General features: G+C 47.3%; 1 protein-coding gene across 1 annotated transcript in view; it reads right to left on the bottom strand.

Moving 5' to 3' along the window:
* The window catches only part of LOC132817312 (anion exchange protein 3-like), a 136994-nt gene that overhangs the window by 9422 nt on the left and 115158 nt on the right, over positions 1 to 12414 (bottom strand). The window contains exon 19 of the mRNA XM_060827723.1: positions 7495 to 7664. Within this exon, the coding sequence (XP_060683706.1) occupies positions 7495 to 7664 (170 nt within the window). The remainder of the gene's footprint in view (positions 1 to 7494; positions 7665 to 12414) is intronic.

Genomic DNA, 12414 nt, shown 5'->3' with positions numbered 1-12414 from the left:
TGGAACTAGTCATGGGCTTCCAGCCTGAGAAATAACCTTCCACACTACCCTCTGTCTTCTATGGGCAACCCAATTCTGAACCCACATGGCCAAGCCACCCTGGATCTCATGCATCCTAATCTTCTGGATGAGCCAAACATGAGGATCTTGTCGAAAGTTTTACTAAAATCCATGTAAACAACATCCACTGCTCTACCCTCCTCATCGATCACCTTTGTTACTAGGTTAGTAAAACATGACCTACCCCCACACAAGGCCATGCTGAAACTGTCTCTTGCAAATGTGGGTAAATCCTATCCCTAGGAATTCTGTCCACTAGCTTCCCAACCACCGAGGTGAGACGCACCGTTCTCTAGTTTCCTGGATTATTCCCATTTCCTTTCTTGAACAGAGGAACAACATGAGTTACTCGCTAGTTCTCTGGGCCCTCTCCATTGCCTAGCGAGGATACAAAGATCTTTGTCAAGGCCCCAGCCTCTCAGTAACCTGGGGTAGATACTATTGGGCCCCAGGGACTTATCCACCTTAATATTCTTCAAGAGATCCATCACCAGTTCTTTCTTGATCTCAAAATGCCTGAGCATATCAGCATGTTCCACACAAATCTCACCATCCTCCATACCCTCCTCCTGGGTGAATACCGACACATTAGGGAACTGGAACTGGATGAACTTCGGATCATTTGGGAGGCTGAGGGGGTTACTGAGAGGAGTTACAGGGAGGTAGTCACTCCTCAAGTACAAGAAAAAGGCAGATGGGTTACAGCCAGGGGATAGAAAGGGAAACAGCAGGCAGTGCAGGGATTCCCTGTGGCCATTCCCCTCAATAACAAGTATACCATTTGGATACTGTTGGGGGGGATGACTTACCAGGGGAAAGCAGTGGGTTAAAGGTCTCTGGCACAAAGTCTGTCCCTGTGGCTCAGAGGATAAATGGGGGAGGGAGAGCAGAGGTTTAGTCATTGGGGACTCCAAAGTTAGGGTCACAGATAGGAGGCTCTGTGGGGACGAGAGAGACTCACAGTTGATGTGTTGCCTCCCAGGTGCCAGGGTTCGTGATGTCTCTGATCGTGTTTTGGGGATCCTTAAGGGGGAGGGGGAAGCAGCTCCAAGTCGAGGTCCACATTGACACCAACGACATAGGTAGGAAGGGATATAAGTAGGGATTTAAGGCAGAAATTCAGGGAGTTAGGATGGAAGCTTACAACTAGAACAAACAGAGTTGTTATCCATGCCACATGCTAGCGAGGCAAGGGATAGGGAGAGAGAGGAGTTGAACAGGTGGCTACAGGGAAAGTGCAGAAGGGAGGGTTTTGGATACCTGGATAATTCTGGGATGTGTGGGGGGGAAAATTTGCTAATGCTCTTTTGGGGGAGGTGGGTTAAACTAATTCAGCAGGGGGATGGGAACCTAAACTGTAGTTCAAGTACACAGGAGGTTGAGAGTAGTGAGATCAGAAATAAGGGTTCAAGGTCGCAAGAATGCACCAGCAAGCAAGTAGTTGGTTTGAAGTGTGCCTACTTCAATGCCAGGAGCATCCGGAATAAGGTGGGGGAACTTGCATCATGGGTTGGGATTTTGATACTGTGGCCATTCCAGAGACATAGATAGAACAAGGACAGGAATGGTTGTTGCAGGTTCCGGGATTTAGATGTTTCAGTAAGAACAGAGACGGTGGTAAAAGAGGAGGAGGTGTGGCATTGTTACTCAAGGGCGGTATTACGGTGGCAGAAAGGACTTTTGAGAATACATCCACTGAGGTAGTAATGGACTGAGGTTAGAAACAGGAAAAGAGAGGTCACCCTGTTAGGGAGTTTTCGCTAGGCCTCTGAATAGTTCCAGAGATGTTGAGGAAAGGAAAGCAAAAATGATTCTGGAAAGGAGTGAGAGTAACAGGGTAGTTGTCATGGGGGACTTTAATTTTCCAAATATTGACTGGAAATTGATATAGTTCAAGAATTTTAGATAGGTCAGTTTTGGCCAATTTCTACAGGATGGTTTCCTGACACAGTATGTGGACAGAAAAACAAGGGATGAGGCCATATTAGATTTGGTACTGGGTAATGAACCTGGCCAGGTGTTGGATTTGGAGGTAGATGAGCACTTTGGTGACAGTGACCACAATTTGTTTATGTTTACTTTAGCGATGGAAAGGGATAGGTATATACCACAGGGCAAGGGTTATAGATGAGAGAAAGGCAATTATGATGGGATTAGGCAAGAATTAGGATGCATTGGATGGGGAAGGAAACAGCAGGGGAGGCACAATTGAAATGTGGAGCTAATTCAAGGAACAGTTACTGCGTGTCCTTGATAAGTACATACCTGTCAGGCAGGGAGGAAATGGTCGAGTGAGGGAGCCATGGTTTATTAAAGAAGTTGAATCTCTTGTCAAGAGGAAGAAGGCTTATGTTAGGATGAGACAAGAAGGCTCATATAGGGTGCTTGAGAGTTACAAGTTAGCCGGGAAGGACCTAAAGAGAGAGCTATGAAGAGCCAGAAGGGGACCGTGAGAAGTCGTTGGTGAATAGGATCAAGAAAAACCCTAAAGCTTTGTATAGGTATATCAGGAATAAAAGAATCATTAGAGTAAGGTTAGGGCCAATCAATGACAGTATTAGGAAGTTGTGCGTGGGGTCAGAGGAGATAGGGGAAGCACTAAATGAGTAACTTTCCTCAGTATTCACACTGGAAAAAGACAATGTTGTCAAGGTGAATACTAAGATACAGGATACTCACTAGACAGGATTAAGGTTCACAAGGAGGAGGTGTTAGTAATTCTGGAAAGTATGAAAATATATAAGTCCCTGGGCTGGATGGGGATTTAAAGCTGAAAATGTGTTGCTGGAAAAGCGCAGAAGATCAGGCAGCATCCAAGGAGCAGGAGAATCAACGTTTCGGGCATGAGCCCTTCTTCAGGAATTCCTGAAGAAGGGCTTATGCCTGAAACTTCGATTCTCCTGCTCCTTGGATGCTGCCTGACCTGCTGCGCTTTTCCAACAACACATTTTCAGCTCTGATCTCCAGCATCTGCAGTCCTCACTTTCTCCTGGATGGGGATTCATCCGAGCATTTGGCTTTGATCTCTGTGTCACCATTGTCTACAGGAATAGCGCCAGAAGGCTGGAGGATAGCAAACATGGTCCCCTTGTTCAAGAAGAGGAGTAGAGACAACCCTGGCAATTAGAGACCAGTGAGCCTTACTTTGGTTGTGGGTAAGGTGTTGGAAAAGGTTATGAGAGGATTTATAACCATCTAGAAAGGAATAATTTGATTAGGGATAGTCAATACTGTCTAGGTCATGCCTCACAAACCTTATTGAGCTCTTTGAGATGGTGACCAAACTGTTGGATGAGGGTAAAACGGTTGATGTGGTGTATATGGATTTCAGTAAGGTGTTTGATAAGGTTCCCCTTGGTAGGCTGTTGCACAAAATACAGAGACATGGGATTGAGGGTGATTTAATGGTTTGGATCAGAAATTGGCTAGCTGAAAGAACACAGAGGGCGGTGGTTGATGGGAAATGCTCATCCTGGAGTTCAGTTACTCGTGGTGTACCGCAAGGATCTGTTTTAGGGCCACTACTGTTTGCCATTTTTATAAACGACCTGGATGAGGTCATAGAAGGGTGGGTTTATAAATTTGCGGATGACACTATTGGTAGAGGGATTGAGTTTCGGAACCATGAGATCATGCCGCAGCTGTACAAAACTCTGGTGCAGCCACACTTGGAATATTGCATACAGTTCTGGTCATTGAGTTATAGGAAGGATGTGGAAGCTTTGGAAAGGGTTCAGGGGAGATTTACTAGGACTTTGCCTGGTACGGAAGGAAGGTCTTATGAGGAAAGGCTGATGGTCTTGAGGCTGTTTTCATTAGAGAGAAGAAGGTTGAGAGGTGACTTAATTGAGACATACAAGATAATCAGAGAGTTCAGTAGGTTGGACAGCGAGAGCCTTTTTCCTTGGATGGTGATGGCTGATATGAGGGGACATAGCTTTAAATTGATGGGTGCAGAACAGATATCAGGGGTAGTGTCTTTACTCAGAGAGTAGTAGGGACATGGAACGCACTGCCTGCAACAGCAGTAGACTCGCCAACTTTCAGGGCATTTAAATGGTCATTGGATAAACGTATGGGTGAAAATGGAATAGCGTGGGTGAGATGGGCTTCAGATTCTATTCACAGGTTGGCAGAACATCGAGGGCCGAAGGGCCTGTACTGCACTGTAATGTTCTATACTCTCTGTTTGAAGTACGCATTTCAGATCTCGTGCATATCCTCTGCCTCCATGCATAAGTTCCCTCCGTTATCCTTGAGTGATCCCACCTTCTCCCTAGTTACCGTCTTGTTTTTAGTGTCCGTATAGAATGCCTTGGGGATTCTCTTTGATCTTACTTGTCAAAGTCATTTCACGGCCCCTTCTCGTTCTCCTGATTCCCTGCTTGAGTACTTTCCTACTTATATTCCTCATGGGCCCTGTCAAATTTTAGCTTCCTAAACCTTATATATGCTTCTTTCTTCCTTTTGACTAAATGCACATCCTCCCTCACTATCCAAGGGTCCCTTACCCTTACCCTCCTTACTGGAATATGCCGGTCCTGAACTCTGATCAGCAGGTCTTTAAACAATTCCCACATGTCAGATATGGACTGATAACAGCTTCTCCCAATGAACACTCCCTACCTGCTGCCCATTACTGGTGTAATATGCCCTCCCATAACTTGGCCCCAGTTCCTGACTTATCCTTGTTCATAGCTAGCCTATAAGTGTTTCCAAAATGATCTCGCACTGTAAGGTCAGCTACCTGGTCAGGCTCATTAGCCAATACAGGGTCCAGTATGGCCCCCTCTCTAGTTGGACTATCCGCATACTGTTTCAAGAAACCCTCTTGGGTACACTGAATAAATTCTACCCCGTCTCAGCCTCTTGCTGTAAGGGAGGCCCAGTCAATATTGGGAAAGTTAAAGTCACCCACTATGACAACCCTATTGTTATTAAATCTTTCCATAATCTGCTGAAATATTTATCCCTTAATCTCTCAGTGGCTATTGGGATGACCTATGGTACAATCCTATCAGAGTGATTACACCCATCTTATTTTTGAGCTCTACCTATCAAAACCCCCCCATCTGCATTCACCTATCACCATCCCACCCACTTTTCCCCCGGCTCCCCCTGCCCCGACCCCCCACCATTTCTCAGCTCATGTCCCCCTCCCCAGTCCTGATCAGGGATCCTGACCTGAAACATTGACTCCCCTACTGCTCTCGTGCTGCCTGACCGACTGTTCCTTTTGCAGTCCTTACTATCCTCATACTGCCTCAGTGGATGAACCCTCCAGTATGTCCTCTCTCTGAGTGCAGACGTAACATTAATAATGCAGCTCCTCCACCTCTTTTACCTTCCTCTCTCTCTCGTCTCAAACAACAAAACTCTGGAACAATGAGCAGCCAGTCCTGTCCCATTCCCAAGGTTTATAAAATCATGAGGGGCATGGATAAGATAAATAGACAAGGTCTTTTCCCTGGGGTGGGGGAGTCCAGAACTAGGGCATAGGTTTAGGGTGAGAGGGGAAAGATATAAAAGGGACCTAAGGGATAACTTTCTCACACAGAGGGTGGTGTGTGTATGGAATGACCTGCCAGAGGAAGTGGTGGAGGCTGGTAAAATGACAACTTTTAAAAGACATCTGGATGGGTATATGACTAGGAAGGGTTTAGAGGGATATGGGCTAAGAGCTGGCAAATAGTATTAGATTAGATGAGGATATCTGGTCAGCATGGACAACTTGGACCTAAGGGTCTGTTTCTGTGCTGTACCTCTCTATGACTCAAAGTCGTCTGTGATGGCCACAACATCATAGTCCCATGTACTGACCCAGGCTTTAAACTGATCTACCTTACCCATAATACTCCTTGTGTTGAAATAAACGCACTTCAGCCCATTCGAACCATTGTGTTTATTGGTTGTACTGATTGCTCATGTCTCAATGACTACCGCTCAGTGACCCTAACTTCGGTGGTCATGAAGTGCTTTGAAAGGCTGGTCATGGCATTAATCAGCTCCAGCCTCCCCACTACTCTTGACTCACTTCAACTTGCGTATCAGACCAACAGATCCACGTCAGATGCCATATCACTTGCCCTTCACTCCTCCCTAGAACATCTTGACACCAAGAACAGCTACGTAAAAATCCTACTCATTGAAGTTCAGCCTTCAACACTATTATCCCCTCGAGACTGATTACTAAACTTAGTGATCTCGAACTAAGCCCCTCTCTCTGCAACTGGATCCTCAGTTTCCTGACCCACAGGCCACAATCAGTGAAGATTGGGGACAATATTTCATCCTCACTAACACTCAACACAGGAGCCCCCCAGGGGTGTGTACACAGCCCCCTACTGTACTCACTGTATACCCATGACTGCGTTGCCAAATTCCAGTTCACTGATGACACCACTATATTCGGTCAAATCTCAGATGGCAACGAAACAGACTACAGACAGAAAGTGGAAGACCTGGAAAAATGGCACACAGAGAACAACCTAGCTCTCAATGCTGGCATAACCAAGGAACTCATTATTGACTTGCAGCGGGATGTTACTCATGCCCCCTACACATTAACAGCACAGAGGTGGAACGAATGGAGAGTGTCAAGCTCCTGGGAGTGGTTATCCACAACAAGCTTTCTTGGACTCTTCATGTGGACGCACTGGTTACAAAGGCCCAACAATGTCTCTTCTTCCTCAGGCAGCTGGGGAAATTTGGCATGATGGCAAATATTTTTGCCAACTTTTATAGGTGTACCATCGAGAGCATTCTGTCTGGGTGTATCACTACCTGGTATGGCAACTGTACCATTCAAGATCAGAGACAGTTACAGAGAGTGGTGAACTCGGCCCAGACAATCACAAAGGCCAACCTCCCATCTATAGAATCCATCTACCAGGCCCGCTGTCAGGGAAAGGCCGCCAGCATTCTCAAAGATCCATCCCACCCTGGCAATGCTTTTATACAACCTCTACCATCGGGGAGAAGGTACAGAAGCCTGAACACACGCACCAGCCGGTTTTGTAACAGTTTCTACCCTACTGTTGTTAGAATACTGAATGGACTCACAAACTCTTAACATTCACCTGTACCTGTGTTTCTGTTTTTGCCACTGTTTACCTATTATTTATTATCTATGCTGCTTAACTCTGTGATCTGCCTGTATTGCTTGCAAGACAAAGCTTTTCACTGTGCCTTGATACACATAACAATAAATTCAATTCAATTCAATTCAGTAGACTCTGATTGGTGGAAGTGTTACCATGGAGAATAGAACTCAGTCTCCTGTTCCCATTTTCTCCTCATCCCCTTTAGTCTGAGGAACCTTACCTAATTCCTTCCTGACAAATAGGAGAGAGACAAGAGGTTAGTGCAGGAGGTAGTCCTCCCAGGGGCTAAGGAGTAAACCTGAAACATCACGAAATTAAGAGTCACACTCACCTTTGTTACGTAGATGTGGTCTGGGTGGTGTTTGGAAGGGATAAAAAGAAGCAGCAGACGTTCATACATCTGGATTCCTGTTAGTGACGTCAAACCCATGTACAGGAAGATTCCAAATAAAACTGACATCGGAATCAACTGGAGAATCTTACTCATGACCACAGAGAGACCTGGAGACAAGGAGAGAGAGAGAGTTAGAGAGAGAGTGAGAGAAGCAGCATCAACAATAACTGAGATTGCTGATTCCCTCCCATGATGAGTAATTCCCCTACTTTATTCCCATTCATTATACTGGCAAGGCCAGTACCTGTTGTCCATGCCTAACAGCCCTCTGCACACAATGGTTTGCTCAGCCATTTTACAGTCAGCCACATGTAGGCCAGGCCGTGTAAAGATGGCAGATTTCCCACTGGAAAGGGCATTAGTGAACCAGATGGGTCTTATTCCTGACAATCAACAATTAGATTTTTAATTTCAGGTTTTAAATCAAATTTCACCATCTGCTATATTGAGATTCAAACCCATGTTCCCAGAACATTATCTGGATCTCTATATATTCTAGCAATAATACCACTAGGCCATGACCTTCGTCTGACCCTCACTGGCCACCAGAAGTTGGAAGGATTTTGTGTTGGAGATAGGATTAAAGAGTAGGATTATGGAGTTAATGTTTACGATTACTGATGAGGCTGTGTGGTTAAGGTCATGTTTTGTGGTTAGTGTTCTTCTTACTGGTTATGGTCAACGGTTAGGGTCAGCTGATTGGATGATGCCTATGGTTAGTCATTAGAGTTATGTGGTTTGTATTATGGTCAGTGGTTAGCATTAAGGAGAGCAGTCACTGTTAATGGCTAGGTTTATGGTTGGGATCATGATTAGGAGTTGGGATTAAGGTTAGTGGTTAGGAACATTGGGTAGTGTTATGGTTCAGTTTATGGTTGGGATCACGATTGTTGTTATGTTTACGGTTAGTGGTTTGAGTCAAAAAGTGTGGTGCTGGAAAAGTACAGCCGGTCAGGCAGCATCTGAAAAGCAAGAGAATTGACGCTTCAATCGTAAGCCCTTCATCAGGAAAAGTTAGTGGTTAGAGTTCAGGTTAGGGATAGAGTTGTGGTTAGGGTTAAGGTTAATGGATAGTGCTGGTGGTTAGTGTGGATAGGATTATGTTCAGTGGTTAGCGTTGAGTTTAATGAAGACTGTGGATACTGTTAGTGGCTAAGCTCACTGATTGGATCCGAGTTCATGGTTATGTTATGGTTAGTGTGTAGGGATGTGATCAGTGTGTCGGATTATGGGTTAGTGTGTCGGATTATGGGTTAGTGTGTCGGATTGTGAGTAAGTTGCAGGATTGTGGGTTAGTGTGTAGCATTATGTGCTCGTGTGTAGGATTGTAGGTTGGTGTGTAGGATTATGGGCTAGTGTGTAGGATTGTGTGTCAGTGTAGGAATGTGGGTCAGTATGCAGATTTGTGGGTCAGTGTGTAGCGGTGTGTGTCAGTGTAGGATTGTGTGTCAGTGTAGGATTGTGGGCTAATGTGTAGCAGTGTGTGTCAGTGTAGGATTGTGGGTCAGTGTGTAGGATTGTGGGTTAGTGTAGGAATGTGTGTCAGTGTAGGAATGTGTGTCAGTGTAGGGATGTGCGTCAGTGTAGGAATGTGTGTCAGTGTGTAGTGATGTGTGTCAGTGTAGGAATGTGTGTCAGTGTAGGAATGTGTGTCAGTGTGTAGTGATGTGTGTCAGTGTGTAGGGTTGTGGGTCAGTGTGTAGGGATGTGGGTCAGTGTGTAGGGTTGTGGGTTAGTGTGTAGGAACGTGGGTCAGTGTGTAGGAACGTGGGTCAGTGTGTAGGGTTGTGGGTCAGTGTGTAGGAATGTGGGTCAGTGTATAGGGATGTGGGTCAGTGTGTAGGATTGTGGGTCAGTGTATAGGAATGTGGGTCAGTGTGTAGGATTGTGGGTCAGTGTGTAGGGATGTGTGTCAGTGTGTAGGGATGTGTGTCAGTGTGTAGGGTTGTGGGTCAGTGTGTAGGATTGTGGGTCAGTGTGTAGGGATGTGGGTCAGTGTGTAGGGTTGTGGGTCAGTGTGTAGGATTGTGGGTCAGTGTGTAGGGATGTGGGTCAGTGTGTAGGATTGTGGGTCAGTGTGTAGGGATGTGTGTCAGTGTGTAGGGATGTGGGTCAGTGTGTAGGGTTGTGGGTCAGTGTGTAGAGATGTGGGTCAGTGTGTAGGGTTGTGGGTCAGTGTGTAGGATTGTGTGTCAGTGTGTAGGGATGTGGGTCAGTGTGTAGGATTGTGGGTCAGTGTGTAGGGATGTGGGTCAGTGTGTAGGGTTGTGGGTCAGTGTGTAGGGATGTGGGTCCGTGTGTAGGGATGTGGGTCAGTGTGTAGTGATGTGTGTCAGTGTGTAGGGTTGTGGGTCAGTGTGTAGGGTTGTGGGTCAGTGTGTAGGGATGTGGGTCCGTGTGTAGGGATGTGGGTCAGTGTGTAGTGATGTGTGTCAGTGTGTAGGGTTGTGGGTCAGTGTGTAGGAATGTGGGTCAGTGTGTAGGATTGTGGGTCAGTGTGTAGGGATATGGGTCAGTGTGTAGGGATGTGGGTCAGTGTGTAGGATTGTGGGTCAGTGTGTAGGAATGTGTGTCAGTGTGTAGGATTGTGGGTCAGTGTGTAGGGTTGTGGGTCAGTGTGTAGGATTGTGGGTCAGTGTGTAGGGTTGTGGGTCAGTGTGTAGGGATGTGGGTCAGTGTGTAGGGTTGTGGGTCAGTGTGTAGGATTGTGGGTCAGTGTGTAGGGATGTGGGTCAGTGTGTAGGGATGTGTGTCAGTGTGTAGGATTGTGGGTCAGTGTGTAGGGTTGTGGGTCAGTGTGTAGTGATGTGTGTCAGTGTGTAGGGATGTGGGTCAGTGTGTAGGATTGTGGGTCAGTGTGTAGGGATGTGGGTCAGTGTGTAGGGATGTGTGTCAGTGTGTAGGGTTGTGGGTCAGTGTGTAGGGTTGTGTGTCAGTGTGTAGTGATGTGTGTCAGTGTGTAGGGATGTGGGTCAGTGTGTAGGATTGTGGGTCAGTGTGTAGGGATGTGTGTCAGTGTGTAGGGTTGTGGGTCAGTGTGTAGGGATGTGTGTCAGTGTGTAGGGATGTGTGTCAGTGTGTAGGGTTGTGGGTCAGTGTGTAGGGATGTGGGTCAGTGTGTAGGGATGTGGGTCCGTGTGTAGGGTTGTGGGTCAGTGTGTAGGGTTGTGGGTCAGTGTGTAGGGATGTGGGTCAGTGTGTAGGATTGTGGGTCAGTGTGTAGGGATGTGGGTCCGTGTGTAGGGATGTGTGTCAGTGTGTAGGGTTGTGGGTCAGTGTGTAGGGATGTGGGTCAGTGTGTAGGGATGTGGGTCCGTGTGTAGGGATGTGTGTCAGTGTGTAGGGTTGTGGGTCAGTGTGTAGGGATGTGGGTCAGTGTGTAGGGATGTGGGTCAGTGTGTAGGGTTGTGGGTCAGTGTGTAGGGATGTGGGTCCGTGTGTAGGGATGTGTGTCAGTGTGTAGGGTTGTGGGTCAGTGTGTAGGATTGTGGGTCAGTGTGTAGGGATGTGGGTCAGTGTGTAGGGTTGTGGGTCAGTGTGTAGGATTGTGGGTCAGTGTGTAGGGATGTGGGTCAGTGTGTAGGATTGTGGGTCAGTGTGTAGGGATGTGTGTCAGTGTGTAGGGATGTGGGTCAGTGTGTAGGGATGTGGGTCAGTGTGTAGGGTTGTGGGTCAGTGTGTAGAGATGTGGGTCCGTGTGTAGGGATGTGGGTCAGTGTGTAGTGATGTGTGTCAGTGTGTAGGGTTGTGGGTCAGTGTGTAGGAATGTGGGTCAGTGTGTAGGATTGTGGGTCAGTGTGTAGGGATATGGGTCAGTGTGTAGGGATGTGGGTCAGTGTGTAGGATTGTGGGTCAGTGTGTAGGAATGTGTGTCAGTGTGTAGGATTGTGGGTCAGTGTGTAGGGATGTGGGTCAGTGTGTAGGGTTGTGGGTCAGTGTGTAGGGATGTGGGTCAGTGTGTAGGGTTGTGGGTCAGTGTGTAGGATTGTGGGTCAGTGTGTAGGGTTGTGGGTCAGTGTGTAGGGATGTGGGTCAGTGTGTAGGGTTGTGGGTCAGTGTGTAGGATTGTGGGTCAGTGTGTAGGGATGTGGGTCAGTGTGTAGGGATGTGTGTCAGTGTGTAGGATTGTGGGTCAGTGTGTAGGGTTGTGGGTCAGTGTGTAGTGATGTGTGTCAGTGTGTAGGGATGTGGGTCAGTGTGTAGGATTGTGGGTCAGTGTGTAGGGATGTGGGTCAGTGTGTAGGGATGTGTGTCAGTGTGTAGGGTTGTGGGTCAGTGTGTAGGGTTGTGTGTCAGTGTGTAGTGATGTGTGTCAGTGTGTAGGGATGTGGGTCAGTGTGTAGGATTGTGGGTCAGTGTGTAGGGTTGTGTGTCAGTGTGTAGGGTTGTGGGTCAGTGTGTAGGGATGTGTGTCAGTGTGTAGGGTTGTGGGTCAGTGTGTAGGGATGTGGGTCAGTGTGTAGGGATGTGGGTCCGTGTGTAGGGTTGTGGGTCAGTGTGTAGGGTTGTGGGTCAGTGTGTAGGGATGTGGGTCAGTGTGTAGGATTGTGGGTCAGTGTGTAGGGATGTGGGTCCGTGTGTAGGGATGTGTGTCAGTGTGTAGGGTTGTGGGTCAGTGTGTAGGGATGTGGGTCAGTGTGTAGGGTTGTGGGTCAGTGTGTAGGGATGTGGGTCCGTGTGTAGGGATGTGTGTCAGTGTGTAGGGATGTGGGTCAGTGTGTAGGGATGTGGGTCCGTGTGTAGGGTTGTGGGTCAGTGTGTAGGGATGTGGGTCAGTGTGTAGGGATGTGGGTCAGTGTGTAGGATTGTGGGTCAGTGTGTAGGGATGTGGGTCCGTGTGTAGGGATGTGTGTCAGT

Source organism: Hemiscyllium ocellatum, chromosome 7 (assembly GCF_020745735.1).
Source record: "Hemiscyllium ocellatum isolate sHemOce1 chromosome 7, sHemOce1.pat.X.cur, whole genome shotgun sequence".
Classification (NCBI taxonomy): Eukaryota; Metazoa; Chordata; class Chondrichthyes; order Orectolobiformes; family Hemiscylliidae; genus Hemiscyllium; species Hemiscyllium ocellatum.
The sequence above is the reverse complement of the archived record's forward strand: the minus strand, read 5'-3'. Positions and strand labels throughout refer to the sequence as shown.